Source organism: Equus asinus, chromosome 16 (genome assembly GCF_041296235.1).
Source record: "Equus asinus isolate D_3611 breed Donkey chromosome 16, EquAss-T2T_v2, whole genome shotgun sequence".
Taxonomy (NCBI): domain Eukaryota; kingdom Metazoa; phylum Chordata; class Mammalia; order Perissodactyla; family Equidae; genus Equus; species Equus asinus.
Window position 1 is genome coordinate 34,267,521 of NC_091805.1, and position 18,738 is coordinate 34,286,258.

Sequence of the window (18,738 nt, forward strand, 5' to 3'; positions counted from 1 at the left end):
TTCTATCCAAGTTTAACCCCTACCTAATGCTTTTATCTACCTGCACAGGCCAACTGTACCTTAATGAAACTAATGCCTCATCAAACACAACAAGGCATGCTGCATGAAAAATATCACATTCTACATGTTTCTGCCTTCCTGCTCCACCCAAGCAGCCATATCTAACATCACATTGCAGGGAGGCTGACAAGCTGCTCTTTTGGGACAACATAAGAGAGAAGAGAAAAGAAAAAAGGAGGGAAAAAAAACACCATTTGTTTCTTCTTCTTAAATTTGCTGTTGCCTAGAAACACTCAAGAAATTATTCTGAGGCAATTATATGAGTCAAAATCATTCCAAGCATGTTTTTCACTCTCCATATTTGACTAATTGCTTTACCAGATTTGCAGTAGTTCATCTGTTGTTGTTTTTAATTTCCCAGATATTCTGATTATTTTTAATTCAGGAGCTTTTTTTAATTTAACAAAAGGAGCGAAGTAAACCAAATTTCCAGCAAAAAAAAAAGGAAGAAATCTATCCCCTCCAAAACACACAAACACACACACACACACACAAGCACCTAATACAATGCCTAGCACATAGTAGGAATACTTGTGAATACATAGCTTAATAAGTGAATGAATGAATGAAAAAAAAGGATGATGAATGGATAGATGTATGGACTTGAAAATATCTATTAAGGGGACCAGCTGAAGAAGACTAGACAATGACTTGAACATTAATACACTAAAAAGGAAAGCCTTGCAATTCTTACAAAGTAGAAAAGAATAAACACCCAACTGTCTTGAGTCAAGGGTAAAGTTCTGTAGCGGTGATGCCCCTGGTTTGGGGGGCAGTTGTTGATGGCATGTTTTAACATCTCACCATCACTTTTACTGTCACACCTTTCCCCCTCTTTCGTATGCTTTTATTCTCTTATCCCCACCTCCCAGCATTCTGTCTTCCTCATACCTGCCAATCTCATCTATATGTTAGTAGAAATAAGGATTAAATGGTAACCCAGAATAAACACTCCCCCACATTGTGGTAGACTAAAAGGTGGATTAGATTAACCTCTAAAAGTGAGCCACTCATTCCACTTCAATTCAATAATAACAGCCCCCCTTTATGGAGCACCGATTATGTACTAAGCGTTGTTCTGAGAATGACGATTCTCTGAGGGAAGTCTAATTAGCACATTGTTTTACACGTAAGGACACTAAAGCACAGAAAACTATAAATCTAGTAACAGCCAAGATGTGGTCACACATAGATCTTTCTGACTCCAGATCCTTCCCACCATGCCTCACCCTGCTTATTTTGATGCATTTCAGTGAACATTTATTCAGAACCTGCCACATGGAAGTCTTTGGTCTTGTAGAGGAAATAACAAGAATCATAAGTTCCTCAAAGCAAATTTTTATATGTGTTTACCTCTCTTTACATATTTTAACTTTTCAAAGTGTTTTTACATTAAGTATTCATTCAAAACAATATTCAGTAACTCGAAATACAAATTTAAGACCATTATCAAGGATGTCATAGATCTTTGGCTGGATTGACAGGAGTAAAGAAGGAACAAAGCAGCAACTGAACAATCCAGAAAGTGGGAGGGGAGTTAGTTTCAGTGATCCATGCTGCAGATCGTGGTCACAAAGAAAGAATGTTCAAGGGCAGAGACTCACTATATTAGAGAAAGTGCCGGTTCAGCCACAGGGTCTAGGTTTCTGCATTCCCAGGAGAGTACCCAGTGAGTAAATCTACCAGCCCAGAAAACTTCCACACCACCCCTTGCAATGCATCTGCCATTGGCAAATGTTACTTAGTCCATTTAGACCACCCAAAGCTAACTAGCCCTTGTTGGTTATTCTATGTTATATTAAGATTGGAATTTATATTTACTGGTCTTCAAATAATAGTCGTGTTCTTGACATCAAACATGAACAATTAACCCTAGAAGCAAGCAAAAATGAAGTGGATAGAAAGTAGAAAATAAAGTGCCTGCTCTATAATACTGTTAGAGATAAATGTTAAGGGTTACAAGGCACAAAGCCGGTAATTATTTCTCAGGGGAGAGATTCAATGGCTATATACATCATTGAATATATTTTGCCATTTCATTATATGGTTATAAGTAGTTTATTCACTAAAAATAGTTTTCCCCTACAATTTTTTTTTTAAGAAAGAAATTTCCTCAAATCATGGATAAACACATCTACAGTTAACTTGCCATGTCCTGGCTACAACAGTATTTGAAGGTCACTTGGGAAACTCATGTCACCTATGCAGAGGTCAATTTGAATTATTATTACATTTATTTAGCTCTTATTAAATGTTTGGCATTCACTACAAGATACTCTACAGGCCCTAATTAAAAACCACACACCCAACTTTGGTCCTGCCAAAGCGTTTGAGAAGCCGTAACTAACCAATTGGCCATACCACACCAACCTCCAGCGTGCGTTTATTTGCATTTGTTTGAAATTACATTTGTAAGTTGCACATGAAAGTGGCTGATTCTCTGAAAACCAGTTTGGTTTCTTATTTTTCATGGCAAACGAAACCCTTAATTTGCAAAATATTATTCTGATTAAGAAGGTTTGCTTTTCTACTGAATCATTCTTTTCTGACATTATCTGCCTTCACGGCAGTTTCAAATTATGATAGTATAGTCCGCCCATAAGGTAATTATTAATACTTACAGAGTTAGATTAGGAGATGGGATTCACCCATGCAAATACTGCTCACATGTAACTATAAATTATTCAGCTTTCCTAAACATCTGCTCTGTTCCCAATTATCAGAGCAGACTGACACTTGTTTTAATGTCACTGTTGGGCTAGCTCTCTGCTTCTAGTTATCTTGAAGCTGCTGTGTGGTTTTGCTTGTCCTGTTCTTAAAATGCTCAGAATTAGAGGCAATAGATCTGGCTGGGGCAAATTTAGTGTTTGCTGTATGCCAAATTCTCCCAATTCTCTGGCATGCTTACCCACAGCATGTGACTGTTTGCACTGCTGGGTTAGATCTTCCTTATTGTACACGTGCCCTTTGGCAAGGGCTGATTACAAGGCAATTCTTGTCCTAAATGTGTGCATAGAAGTATTCTTTGTCTTTTTTTAAACACTTTTATTTCAGTTTGGTGAATAAAACGTGCCTGACAAGTAGTAATGGCTTAATAAAAGTTTAAGTGTCCGATGAAATTTATCAGATCCCAACTGGAAAAAACAAAGCAAATGAATCAGCCCACCTCCTACTAGACTGTTACATGTGTCAGAAGCATGAACCTTTTTTTACTGAGAAGATATAGCTTGACATTACCATTGGCCAAATTATCTATAGAAATAAAATATCTTTTACCTCTAACCCATTAGTAATAACTTATCTGCCTATAACATATGACCAACACACTTCAGTCAATATTTCCTGGTTAAAGTCATCAACTATGTGTACTTAGTGGTATCCATTGTGATTCCAGAGTTATTTATTTAGATGAGTTATGATTTAAAAATAAATTTAAAAGAACTTTCTTTTTGCATTGCAACCTTAACCATTCAATACTAACTAGGTAATGTTAATACAAACCATGTCAGATTTGCTAGACTATTAGAAACATGTCAATTCTTTAACCTCTAGGAGCAAAGACTTTTATTTTTCTATTTTTACTAGCTAACTACTTGAAATGCAACATTCTAATGAGTGATTCTGCAAATCAATGGAAAAAATTCTGAAAAATCTCTTAAAGCATTAAGGTTCATCCCCATAAGTTTATGCAATAGTTAGCATACTGGTTTTGGTGCTTTAAAAGACTCCACAGTAGCAGTGGCTTAAACAAGATTAGAAAGGTTCATGCTTCTGACACATGTAACAGTCTTAGCTGGGAGACATGCAAGGGGAAGCGAGCAGCAAGGTTACATGAGATGATGGAGAGACCCTGTTTCTTTCCTTCTTGTTGCTTTGCTACACCCTAAGTGATGCCCTTGGTTCAAAGACAACTCACCACCACCTCATCTGCATTCCAGCGTAGGAAGAGGAAGATAAATGGAGGACCAACAGCTCTATTTTAAGGATATGACCTGAAAATTCCCGGTCACTTCTGCTAATATCCTATTGGCCAGAATTTAGACACATGGCACCATTTAAATGCAAAGGAGGCTGGGAAACGTAAAAGGTAGACAGAAAGACACATAAAACTCAGGGAGTTCTATCCCTAAAAAGAACAGTAGAAATGGATTGGCAGGAGGGGTAAATAGCATGTTGTCAAAACAGACTATCATATTCTTTCATTTATTAAATAGATACACATTAAATAGACACTGTCCCCACAAATACTATGAAAATTCTACTCATGCTGGAGCGCTGTTTTGGTTTTCTGTCTAGAACAGTATGTTCAAGGACTGGTGTGTCCCTGAAGCTATATTAGCACTGTGCTTCCTCTAAAACCATTGATATTAGAGTTGAAGGTCAAATCCCCAAATAGACCGGGTAGATTTTCTCTTTCACTGGAATTGTCATAGCAGACTAGGAAGTGAAAGGGATAACTCGTAGTAATTGAGAAACTCCTCCAAGTCACGCCCTGTGCTAGAGGCTTACAAACATTATCTCATTTGCCTCCTCAAGACAACACTTTGTGAATACTATTATTATTCCCCTAGTGAGAAAACTGAAGCTTGGAGGGGTTCAATAATTAAGACAAGTGTGTTAGCTTTGATATGAGCCCATTTCCTGTTTTCATGGATAGAGCTGGGAAAAAAAAGAGGATAAAAGGTGAACTCTCACACAAAAACTCACAAAATATAGGGAAACCATCAGCCACCTCCTCTTCTCCCAAGATTCAGTGGGGAAGAAAGGAATAAGAATCTCTGGCCCAAGGAAAAATCAAGGGTTACAACTGCTTACTACTCCAGGCCAAATTCAGCACCTGCTGGAAGCAAACCATTCTGTGAGCCTGTGAGACCAGAAGAAACTGGATCCCTGTTTGTCTAGCTTGGGGTGGGGTTGTTGAGGTGGTTCTATCATTTCCATCAACTGGCCTCAGAGGTTCAGTTGGCCGTCCGTAGCTGCAAATTCCTCATCCCTGGATTCAACCAACTGCAGACTGAAAGGCCTACAATGGTTGTGTCTGTACTGAACATGTTGGTTGTCAGTGCTGTGGAGTGGGTTCCAACTCCTAGTGACCTTGTGTACAGCAGAGCTGAGCCCTGCCAGGTCTTTTTGCACATCCTCTCACCTTCAAGCGCTACATCAGACAACACTCTGCTCCTGTTCACAGAGTTTTCATGGCCAATTTTTTGGGACGTAGGTGGTCAGGTTGTTCTTCCTAGTCTGTCTTAGTCTGGAGGCTTCGCTGAAACCTGTCCACCATGGTGACTCTGTTTCATGGGTGACTCATGGGTACCATATCTTTCAGCATCACAGCAACATGCAGCAGCCACAGTATGGCAACTGACAGACAGTGGTGTGGTTCCCTGAGCAGGAAACAATCCCAGGTGGAGGCACTGAGAGTGTTGAATGTTAACCACTAGACCACCAGGGTTGGCTGGATTGATCACATGTAGACTTTTTTTTCCTTCTCATTATTCCCTAGTTTAACAGCTATTTACATAGCATTTGCATGGTGTTAGGTATTATAAGTAATCTAGAGATGATTTAAAGTATGCAGGAAGATGTGCATAGGTTATATATAAATACTATGCCAATATATAAGGAACGAGCATTTGTGAATATTGATATCCTCGGAGGTAGGGATGGGATGTCCCAGAACCAATCCCCCAGGGATACCAAGGGATGACTTTATATCAGTAGTGGCACAGCCTGGGTCTAAGACCTGCTGACTCAGACCCTCCCAAAGAAATGGCCATTGGGTCCTCTCTTTGGGCATAGTATCTGGCTTTTAATAAGGAAGTTTGGACTACCAACGCACAGTAATTCATCAGTCCTTTCAAAGCATATAGCCAAAGCCAGCCAAAAACTTAATTTCAAACATCGCATTGGTGGTTACAATCAAACTGCAGTATAATCAAATTGCATTAACCAGTTTTATATTTAAGACCTAAAGCTTCCATTGCTTTGAACAACAGTCTTGTGTCCTAGCAAATAAAGTCTCGCTATAAAGTAGCACTAGCTTAGGAAACCCCAGACTCTTTGAAGGAGACTGTTCTAAACTCCCACCAAAAACCAAACTCAAGCAGCCAAAGAAAAAGCTAGTAAAGCCTAGACTTTAATCCTGGTCAGACTAACTGGTCCACTAATCAGAGAAAGTCCCAGTTCAACAAAATCACCCTCATGGAGATTAGGACAGAAGTATTACCTTTACATGTAATGAGTCGGCACTTTACCATGTTGGTGGACCCCAGCTAGCATTTTAATTTCACTTTCTTTGTTATCATTGAAAGTAAGAATTCCTTTTATACTGCTGAGCAAAATGAATTCTGAGTCTAAGTTCATAAGAATCCATTTTCTAAAGTTTTGTTCCCACAGTGGCTAATTAGAAAGGAATTAAGAGCTCAGGCTCTGTCAGCAGAGATTTGATTTCAAATTCCATCCTGCCACAGGCTACCTGTAAGCCTCCGGGCTGGTTACCTTTCTAGGTGCCCAACTTGCTCATCTGTCAAATGGAACTAGGAACAGTGCTCATGGGGGGATATTATGAAGACTAATTAGGCCAGTGCCTGGTACAGTGTAAATAGTCAACACATGGTAAATGTTGTTATAATTGCTGACAAGTGAAGTGCTGTAAGGGAGGACATAAACTTTTGAATTTTTTTTTCTCCTGAATTTTTTTTCCAGTCTGTTTGGTCCCTAATGGCAGACTCCATCAGGTTGTTAGTCCTTGTTAACTCCACCAAAAACTGAAAAAGATAAATGGACCCTTAGCAGCAGAAAAATTGCCTTCTGAAATAATTCCTTTTTGGTGCATCCAGCATTTATGTGCTGTCCTTTTTCCAAGACCAAAAATTGCATGTTGGAATTCGACTGGGGCCATTATCTTGTGATGATTAAGGAAGGTTGTTACTAGAACAGAGCATGAAATGAGAGCTACCTGCTTTCACATAGAGAGCTCTGGAAAATAACCCTCTTTTCCCCCAGCAAATAGGCAAGGAGAAGAAAGATTCCAATAATGGATAGCATTACAAATCCTTTTTCATGTACTCTGCTTATCTAAATTGGCACATGATGCCTGCCCACCATCTCTCTGAAACTGCGAGAAGTACCAACTCATCCATCAGGCCCTGCCTAACAGCCCGGGAGGCACCAAGAAGGATATTTCTCTTTCTCTGCTGCCTGTTTCTCACCAAACTGAATCAGCATTTCTAGGAGCTCAATTCCCATTCTGAAAGGTAATACCTTCTAAAGATGGGGATGGCAGCACTTATGGAAATTCTAACCCATCAGCTGAGAGATAAGCAGGTGAGGTTAGAGAGTTATCCCCCAGTGACCTCCCCAAAAGCTTTCCATGTAAAAGTATATAAAAAATTTTACATACATATAACTAACATATATGTATATATATGCGTGTCTATATGAATGTATATATGTCTGTGTATACATATATACATATGTATTTTCCTAATACTTCACTTATACTTGTTAAATTTTTCTCTCTACCCAAAACACTTGGAAACAGATTGGATGTGAGTCCCTAATTTAAGCTCTGCATTTTTTGAACTTTAAATCAGTGTAGCGTATCCTCTTAACTAAGAGCGGTCACTGAGCAAGGAAAAAAACATAGACACACACACATACACACATATACACAGAGAGAGAGAGAGAGAGATACCTGAAAAACAAGCTAACTCAAGTGGTAATTTTAAATAAAAATAAGGAACATCAAATTCTATTCAGCAAATAATAAGTTTGGATGCTATATTATGGCTAACTGGAAGAGAGAAATAATGAGGAAAAAGTAACAATATCAGAGAGTTGGATATGGTTTCTCAACCTCAGCACTGTTGACATTTTGGACCAGGTGAGTCTTTGTTGTGGGGGACTGTTCTGTGCACTGTGGGACGTTTGGCAGCATCCCTGGCCTCTACCCACTAGATGCCAGTAATACTCCTCAAGCTGTGACAACCAAAAATGTCTCCAGACATTGCCACATGTCCTCAGGGGGAAATCACCCTCAATTGAGACCGATTGTTCTAGATACACGAAGATAGAACCTGCCTACCAATTGCAGTTTTGGTTTCATGTACCTTCAGAACTGTCAGTCCTCTAAAGCCTGGTGCATTACCTGATGCGGAGCCCTCCTCTCCCACTGCTGGCCCGCTATAGCAGCGCCTCCCCTCTGAGTAATGACCGTGTGGAGGGGCATCTGGGGAGAAGCCTGTTCATTGCTCTCAGTTACAGTTTTCTAGGTTTCCCATCACTTCCACTGGCATTCTGATCTCTTAGAAAGCTTTCTTAGAACAATAAATCTCTAACATTTATCTCTTAGTGATGTTTATGTTGGCCATAAATAATATACAGAGGTATCAAATCAACATATAAAAATAGGATATTGAAGTGGGAATTTTAAGAAATGCTCTACATCAGTTGGCATCTCCCTTCAGAGGTTTGTGATTCTAAGTCATTAGTATTAAGATGCTTCCTTATTATCCTATTGAACTGAAAGCTGGCTGTCACTACGTGATAAAGAACAGAAGGGGAGTGTTTGTCTGTTTCTACTTGGTTTTCACAAACATGTCGTGATGTGTCATTTGACTGCAGCTTCATATTAATGCAGCTTTCACCCAGTGACTTGAAAACCTTCAAAAACATTCATTAGTAGATACTCTGATGAGGTTAGCTGGCTTTCAACCTCATATTCTTACCATATTAGTCTAAAGATAATTCATGAGAATCATATGACATGACATTACCCGTGGGTCTCTCTACAGAGGAAAACAACTACAAATACCAGTGCATTTCATAATTCCCTGAGATGTAGTTGGCCAGCCAGACCACAAGCTCTCTTTCTGTGCCCCAGGAATAGAAAGGGGCAGAGACAGGAGGAAACTAGCATTTGCTGAGTGCTCACTAGTTCTTTTATTCCTTATTAAACCCTATGAAGTAGTTAACTTTGCCCAGACCTCTAAATGTTCAATTGCCCCAGGATTCAGTCCTTAGAACCCCTGACTTTCCAGGAAATCTTCTCACTCTTGCAGCTGTAAATGCCAACTCCTAAATTTGTATCTTCAAACTCAGACTTCTCTGAACTCTGAACTTCTTTATCTAGCTGTTTTATCCATATCACTACTTGACTGTCTCAAAATAAACATGTCCCCCACCAATCTCCTTTCTTCTCTTTCCCCAGTTTCTGTTTGGCCAATTGTGTTCACTTTTTCCAATTATTCGGGTCACAAACATTGGAATCACCTTTGATGTCTCTCTTTCTTGCAAGCACATATAATCTGTCAACAAATCCTGGCAGCTCTTCCTTTGATATATTTCCAGAATCCAGTTACTTCTCATCCTTCTACCCAGCAACCACCCTGGATTAAAAGTCTTCATTTAGATTATTACAACAACTGACCTCCATGTTTGCCCCCTCCAGTCTATTCTCAACACAGCGGCCAATATAATTGTTTACATTTCATATCATAGCATGTTTCTCCCCTCTCAGAACTCCCAGTCGTTCCCCAAAGGCCTTACCGTGCCCGAGGCTCTGTATGATCTGGCCGCCTGCCGCCTTCTGACTTCATTTCTCACCACTTGCCTCCTTACTACCTCAGCTCTTACTTCAAACTTTGCAGTTACTCTTCCCTCCCTCTGAAGCACGCTCCCCTTGAAACCCTCATGTGTCCTTCCCTCATTTCCTTCACATCTCTGCTCAAATGACGCTTTATCACAGAGACCCTTCCTGACCACACTATGTAAAATAGTGCTCCCTCCCCAGACACTCTCTATCCCCCTTGTTCTTCTGTTTGTAGCCCTTATCCTACCTTTTTCATGGAAATATTTTTCTTCATGAATAAATGTGTGTATGTATATTCACATGTTTGTTTATTATATATATATATGTACATGTATTTTTTATGGTTGTATATGTAAATATGTATGTGTATATTGTATGTGTGTATGTGTGTATATATATTTTATATATGTAGATATATATATAAAAAATCCAGAGCTAGGTTTGCTCATGGGCCATAGTTTGCCAGCTTCTGCAAATGCGTCTGTATATATATGTGTGTGTGAATGAATAAATATGCACATACACACACACACATAGACACATTTTCAGAGGCTGACAAACTACAACCCAGGACCAAATCTATCCCTAGCCTACTTTTGTACAGCCATGAGCTAGGAATAGTTTTTATATTATTAAAGGATTGTAAAAGGTAAAAAAAGAAAAAACATGAATATGCAACAGAATTCGCATGTGGCCTGCAAAGTCTAAAATATTTACTATCTGGCTCTTTACATAAAAAGGTTGTCAGCCCCTGTATTTATGTATTGTCCGTGTCCTCCCACTGGAATGTAAACTCCTTGTGGGCAGGGACTTTGTTTGTTCACTGTCATATCCCTAGCACATAGGCTAGCGCCTGGTACAAAGTAGATGCTAAAAAAATATTTTTGAATGAATAAATGAAAACATTGAGGTTTAGTGAGGTGTAGTGTTTGTCTCGGTCCCACAGGAAATTGACAGATGAACTAGGATTCAAACCCAGGTCCGCTTGGTTCCACAGCTGGATTCTGAGATCCCAGGGCTGCTTGTGGTGTTAATTTGAACTTCCTCGTTTTCTACCCAATGGCTCCCCACTAGACTGTCTCTGACATGCTGTCAGGTAGAGGACCCTGTGCAACCGGGCATGGAAGGAGAAAGGACACAGGGTATTGCAGAAACTTTTAATTATACCGTAATAACACTTAACATCTAACATCAGCTATATTCAACGTGCTTGAGGTTAAGGGAATTGGCTCTCACAAGTAGTGAGTAGCAGAATCAGAACAATCCACATCTATCACTTTTAGTATAGAACTTTCTACTCTGCCAACCAACATCTATTCCCACATCTACTGATGGGCAAATGTGCCACCATAGACATGGAGGGATTTTAACAGAATAGGAGTCGCACCTCAGTAATTCTTCTTTCTAAGAAACCGGGGGTACTACATTTTACTTGGAGTTCTGTGATACACCAGAAAATCTTCTCGGCTACAAAACCAACTATAAATGGCCAACTACAAACGGCGAGAGGCAGTGGGAAAGTCAGAACCTTGAAGCGATGAGTAGGAGAATGGTCAAACAGACCATATCTTGGGCTTTTATTAGTGTGACAATGGCACAGGATTTTCAAGCTGCCAGATCCATGCCTATCTTAAAGAAGGAAGCCAAGAAAACTGACAGTTATCTTAGCTGACACTAATACCCACAGCTGTCATCTCCTGAACTAGCTGCTGTATCTAATCAGCCATCCTCTGAGGCAGCTGACTTTAGAGCTGAGAGTATTTGGCTGAGAAATGATGTGTGTTTCATGGCTGCCAAAGGCCAGCCTTACTAACTGCGTGAATGCCAGTGGCTGTTTGTTTTTATACAGGATAGAGGTCATGACGCCACACCCTGGAGTTAACTTGAATCTGACATGCAGCTGTACGCTGGTCAAGGAACCAGCTTGGAATGTTTGCAACAGTCCAATTTCAAATGCCTATCTCTTTGTCCCTATAAGTTCTCTTATTCTTTACCAGGCCATGTGTTCCCCTTTTCGTTCCCAGAAAATTTAGTCTCTATAAACAGCTGCCCCTGAGGCCACTATACTAGATTTTGTCCATTTCTCGGCTCCTCACCCACCTCGCAATAATATGGCACAACTCTTAGGAAACTGTGAAATTAAAACAAAATGTTATTTTCTATGTTATGATACGCAGAGCTTCTAAGTGTTACAGAGCTATGATTATTAAATCAAGTTTAATAATTATAATGTTATAAAGTGTTGATTGGCTAGAAAAAACATAATGATAATGTTTTCTCCAAATAATGTATATGGAGACTTGGTAAGAAAAATTGGTGAACTGCATAATAACTACAAATGGACCATTCCTTTCAGTTCAATTTTAAACTTAAGTCTCTTTATAAAAGAAGTTTCTCGATTTCATTTGGAAGTAACATTAGTAAGTGCATCAAGGAATGAAGCAAGGTTCAAATACTTTACCTGAGAATTCCCTTTGTCAAAAAAAAAAAAACTTTTAAAACTTGAATCGAAAATTGGTAAATCAAAGTCAGGTATTAGGTATCTTCTATGTACTACATGTGATGTTTAATGTGATGCTATGTTCTTCGAAGGTATCCTGATACTTACATGCAATATTCCAAGGGAAGTTTATGTATGGGGAAGATATAGTTGAGATCTGTGCATGTGTACTGTCTTCAGCAATAAAAAGTATACCTTTTTGTTGTCAGACTTGAGAAAGAGATCCAAGATCTTGAAAAGGCTGAATTGCAAATCTCAACCAATGAAGAGGCAATTTTAAAGAAACTAAAATTAATTGAGAGGACAACAGAAGATATAATAAAGGTGAGCATTAACTAATTTTAAAACTATGATGCCCTCTCAAAGTCCACAAATAGTATGTAATTCTTCAAAGTATATCCACATTTAGAATTCACTTTTTAAACTGTATTGATCATAGAGAATTCTTTTTTCTTATAGTCTGTGAAGGTGGAAAAAGAAGAAACATCGGGAGGTATGTTTTTGAGCAGTATATTCTATATCCAACTAAGATATTTTTTGATAAGCCCAGTGAAATTTTTCCCATTATTATAAACATATTCTAAATGTATTTTGAATTAATATTAATTTTGCAGAGTCAATTGAAGACATCTATGCTAATATCCCTGACCTTCCAAAATCCTACGTACCTTCCAGATTAAGGAAGGAAAGAAATGAAGGAATAGAGGATGATGAACAAAATAGAAAAGGTGTGTGAGAAATCTGTCTTCAATGGTAGGTTCTCAAATTCGGATTTTACAATGTCAAATAGTAGCAACTTGCTTTGACATGCTACACTTTCAGGTCAAGCAATGGTCCATTTTACAAAGTTCCATGAGGTATGTGAGTCACTTGCATAGGTAGGGGTAACGGGGTTACGGTATTTATTCCATCTATTTTATTTCCTAGTAAACTAAATAGGGACAAGGAAGATAAAGTCCTGAAGGAGACAAGGAGCTCTCCAAAGCAAAGCTCTCCTTCTCAAAAATATCTCTCCCAACGCTTCCCCGCAGTAGACATTCTCTCGGGTTACTAAGATCCTTTATGAAAATGAAAAAACTCCCTTTGGGAAGTTTAGGCATTATTACCCCCATATGGGAATGATTTTCATAGAACTAATACTTCAAAGCCTCTAGAAGAAATGAAGGCTTGTATGGGAGCAGAGAGGGAACCTTTGAATTTTACACTGGAAAGAGAAGTTACACTCTCCAGGTACCAGTCATTCATTCATTCATTCATTCAACAAGTATTTACTTAACATATGCTATATTCCAAGCTCCGTTCTTGCACTAAGAATACAGTAGTGAGTGAAACAGCAATAATCTCTGCCCTCATGGAGCTGACATTCTAAGGGAGAAAATAGACAAAAAATTAGGTAAATAAAATATATCATGTTAGGGAGTAAAAACGCTGAAGAGAAGAAGAAAGTGCAGAAGGGGGATAGAAAGGGTACATGAGGGTCTGCAGTTTAGCTGGGTAGCTAGGGAAGGCCAAGAACCATCGGGCTGTGGAGGAGGGATGAAATATTCTCAGATGGGTTCAGAAAGGAAGGTGGGAGGACACAAGAAAGACAAGCACTGCCGTATTGTAATTTTGCCATAATCCTATTACCTTTACTCTGCCAGTTAAAATTCCAGACATAAGGATCTTACCTGGGCCAGGAAGCAGATCTGAGCTTCCTGCAAAATCAACCAGTTCTCTCTAGTCCAATTGTTTCAGTACAGCTCATATGGCTTTACTTTTAGCCCTTCTTCCACTTGAAAGTGGGAGTGAAAATGAAAAGAAACATAGGGCAAGAGGAGAAGCATGCAATTCTAGCCTTCTCCCTCCCCCTGCATTCCCAGTTCCACATTGAAACAACCTCCCTGGTGTGAAAACTCCTCTGTAATTTCAACAGACCTCTGGCCTATGCAGCAGGGATGGAACTTAATAAAACATACTGTGCTGGGTCTTTCACTCACAGTGATGCGTAGTGCGACATATTCTTCCTAACTCAAGAAAAGATCTGATTCCTCTCGCTGAGTGACAGAAAAAAGTGTAAATCTGTCTTGTTGGATTTATTAATTAGAATGAGGATAGCTTTTGGTTCCCTAATGAAAATCCTTACTTTTGGAAACCATCAGCTTCTCTTCTCCAATCAGCTTCTCTTCTTCAATCTTTTCAATTTTTCAGCAATTCCATACATCCTCACACAAAAACCCGTGTCATTACAGTGTGGGTCATTATGTAATTAATGAATAAAGTTAGAAACTAAAAAACAGACATCTTACATAAAAGAACATCAAAGGGTATACTTAATATAAAAATAAGCACTGTGAAACAAGCTAGTTTACAAAAGGAAAAGTTAACTAAATCAAAGATCAAATTTGTCTCTTGACAGCTTTGTATGCCATGGAAATTAAGGTTGAAAAAGACTTGAAGACTGGAGAAAGTACAGTCCTGTCTTCAATACCTCTCCCATCAGATGACTTTAAAGGTACAGGCATAAAAGTTTATGACGACGGGCAAAAGTCAGTATATGCAGTAAGCTCTAATCACAGTGCAGCATACAACGGCACCGATGGCCTGGCACCAGTTGAGGTAGAGGAACTTTTAAGACAAGCTTCAGAGAGAAACTCTAAATCTCCCACAGAGTATCACGAGCCTGTATATGCCAATCCATTTTGCAGGCCTATTACTCCACAGAGAGAGAAGGTAACCCCTGGACCAAACTTTCAAGAAAGGATAAAGATTAAAGTTAATGGACTGGGAAATGATATGAATGAATCCACACACAATATGGACAATGGATTTTCAGAGGAGAGTGGCAACAGCTTCAATCATATCAATCCTGTTCGGCCAATACCTCATCCCCGATCAATGACTCCACAAACAGAGGAGACACCCCACACCCTACAAAAGAGGCTGATGACTCCTTGGGAAGAATCGAATGTGCTGCAGGACAAGTATGCACGCTCTCCAGAGGCAAGATTGAGTCCCAGCAAAGCACTAGTTGGGAAGTCAGAACGCGAGGGTTCTTCTCCTACTTGCCAAGAGGATGAGGAAGATGTTAGATATAATATAGTTCATTCCCTGCCTCCTGACATGGATGGTACAGAACCTGTGACGATGATTTTCATGGGGTATCAGCAGGCAGAAGACAATGAAGAAGAAAAGAAGCGTCTGATGGGGTATGACGGGATCATCCACGCTGAGCTGGTTGTGATTGATGATGAGGAGGAGGAGGGTGAAGGAGAAGCTGAGAAGCCATCCTACCATCCCATAGCTCCCTATAGTCAGGTTTACCAGCCTGCCAAACCAACACCACTTCCTCGCAAGAGACCGGAAGTTAATCCTCATGAAAACACAAACCATAAATCTCCCCACAAAAATTCCATATCCCTGAAAGAGCAAGAAGAAAGCTTAGGCAGCCCGGTCCACCATTCTCCGCTTGATGTGCAGATAGCTGGAGATGGGACTGAGGATCCGTCTTTAACAGGTAATAAAAATGATAAGGCTTGCCGCTGCTGTTTAGTTATGTGACAATCTTCTCTTTGTGTTGTTAACAAATCCTCTTGCTTTCAGTTCTTTGGAGCACCTTATAGACTAATACATGCTAAGAATGCTGACATTATCACCATAAGTAAAGTCAATAAATCACTTCAAAAGATAAGGAAAATGGAAAAAGAAAATCATGGTCTTATTTGGATATTGCATTGATTGACCTCAGTAACCTGAAATGAGGTCACAGTATAGTACTGTGTGTGAGTGTATCTGGATCACTAATATGTTGGGTCATCAATATCATAACTTTTCCTACCAGAATCTGATGCCAGCTACTTTTTTGTGCCTCTCTGTGATTTAAACTTCCTACATAAGTTAACACATTGCCTTAATTTTGCAAGGAAAAAACAAGAAACAAATTTTATTCTCAGTGTGATATTTTACTACTTAGCTATATCTGTTTCTCTATACTTTTATAGTTTTATTAACTTTATTTCCTTAATTTTTATAATTTTAAAATAGAATATCAGTTTTTCTTCCATTATCTGTAACGTTTAACTTTGCATAGTCTTCTCTAACTTAGCAAATTTATTTTTTCTATTTTCTGTATATTTGCATCTCTCATTCTCTGTAAATTTTTATAGCTATCTAGCTTTTTTAGCATCAAATGGAAAATGACGCTTTTTTCTACAAAAGTGATAGCTTATCAATTTTAGATTAATTGTTATCACTTGTAAATTGCACTCTACTTATCATTTATAAAGAATAAGAATCTCACAAAATCAGTTATAATAGCTGTACTTACCTTGGCTAAAGACATAAGTCAAATTATCCAGACATATAGGTACTGGATGTGTGAAAGGGACGGTAATTTTAAATTTCTCTAATGGGAGAATGCTCATTAAAAAGCAATAGCTATTAAGTCCCAGCTAATCCAGCAAACAGAACCTGGTAATTCTACAGAAGTGTAGTAGTACCTGCACAATTCAGGAAAGTTTCTTCCTCTGCAACCCATAAACCCAATCTTGAGTTACCAATAGTACAATAAAATAGACCTCTTCCATTCTTTTAAGTAGTTAAATTAGGCATGCCAATTATAAATTTAATTTTCTGAAGAATTTCTAACGTCTTGGTGTACGTTTATATTATCTTCCTAAATCAGAGTTGAATGGTGTGTCCCTACAATGGAAACCTGCTAAAACTAAAGGTTCCTTTCTGTTTTAAGAATGAGCTTTGTTTGTTGATCAAACTTTACCTCTTAAATTCATTTTTAAAACAGCAACACAGAAGACTTAGAAAAAAGGAGTATACTTTTCATGGTCAAGAGTAATGACATTACCCCTTATAAAGCCTCCCATTTTTGAACTTGGATGTTAGCCAGCTCCTGAACACCCTTATTCCTTCTCGCCTCCTCATGTCAACACATTTACCCCATAGAAAAAGACAGGAAGTGACTAATGTTTCCAGACAACACTAATCATGCCACTGACCTAAAAGAATGAAAACAGGAAGAGCTTTTCCAGACAAAGTAACAATACAAATTCTGTACTATCAATCAAAGCATCTTATAAACAGAATATTCCAAATTCCTTGCCTTTCATCATGATATTGTTTTACATTCCTGTTTGCCAATTCAGTGCATGGATTACAGAGCCAATAAGTTTTTTTTAATGGGTTTTAAAAATAAGTCTATCATATTGACATATGCCCCAGGGAGCACCCATGTACGTGGAATAGATAGCCGCCTATGCCCTTCCATTTCACAAGCACCAAGTAGATTGAGCTTCTCTCCCTACCCGCCCCCTACTCCCAAAATGCTTATTGAAACTTGAAAATCCACCGTTTCAGCCAATTCCTTTATTTATGATACAGGTCCCCTATTAAATATAAATATTTCTGGTAAGCATAATAGTTAAGAATTGTTAGTCTCTTTTCTCTTATTGTAAATGTGGCTATCAAAGGCTTATCTAAGAACAATTTTTAACTTGGAAAAAAGCATGAAGGAGGAAGAAAGATGGGATAAGGTGCATTTTGGAGATCCTAAAGACAAAATTTTTAGTCAAAACTTTGAACAGGATAAGACCTGACAAAAAAAATTTAGGCAAAGTTATGTCCATCTGCTAATGTAACTGTAACAGGGTCATGTTCTAAGATATAGATCACTGCTTGGCATTTCCATCAATGAGGAACCCCAGTAAGATTTTACAGGGACTCCACTGCTGTGCCCACCAACTAGAGAGCTGGCTTTCTTTGGTAATCCTCTCCAACCTATTCTTGTACTCCTTCTAGCTCTATTCTCCCATCTTAGAGATCTCACTTTTCAGTCTTCAGGATGAAGTGGTGGGGAACTTCAGTTCTGGGGGATTCATCCGCTATTGGTGCCAAAACTGCCAGTCTATGGCAACTATTAGGAGCCAGGGGATACTGAAAGTAAGGAGTCAAGCTCTCTTCGACCAAGTTCAACCAGCCAAAACTACATTGAGTTGAATTGCTATCGGGAGAGGAGGTAGAGATCAGAGAAGAGCAGAAAAGAGAAGTGAAAAGGAGAGTTGATGGCCCAGGTGTTTTAGCTGCTACACCTAAGGGCCTTCCCTTTGCTAACATGCTCTGGCCCCACACATCTACCTGGAACTCATACCATTTACTTGTCATAGGCCAAAGAAAGGAATATCAGACTTTAACAATCTAGAATTCTTTTTCCCCCTGAAGAAATGGGACAGTGAGTGACTGGATTACCCCACTCCTGAGGATGTCCCACTTCTGAGCACCTCCAGGATGTCCTTTAAGAGCTTCACTGAATGTCCTCAGCACACAGGGTATGCCTAATTTACTCAGTCTCAAGGTGAGGAGTGATTGTAGGGAGGAAGACTTTGCCCCTGCCTAAAGGGACCTTTAAAAAGTCCCTTCAAATAAACTTTGCCCTTGCTCTCTTTTTCAGTATGGGCAAAGTAGAGGTCCAAAAAATCCAAGAGTAGGAACTTCATAAAACCTTGCCTTCTACCTTCAGTTTACCCCCTGCTGTGGAAGTGCAGTTCTTACCCCAGGTTTCACCATCCAACATCTCCCACAGTAGAGACCATCTTCC

The 18,738-nt window shown here is 39.1% G+C and overlaps 1 protein-coding gene across 1 annotated transcript in view; it reads left to right on the forward strand.

The window, feature by feature from the left end:
* Positions 1-18,738, forward strand: part of PALMD (palmdelphin) — a 46,556-nt gene that overhangs the window by 26,313 nt on the left and 1,505 nt on the right. The window contains exons 4-7 of the mRNA XM_014851519.3: positions 12,362-12,476; positions 12,612-12,645; positions 12,767-12,880; positions 14,551-15,648. Coding sequence (XP_014707005.3) covers positions 12,362-12,476; positions 12,612-12,645; positions 12,767-12,880; positions 14,551-15,648 — 1,361 coding nt within the window. The remainder of the gene's footprint in view (positions 1-12,361; positions 12,477-12,611; positions 12,646-12,766; positions 12,881-14,550; positions 15,649-18,738) is intronic.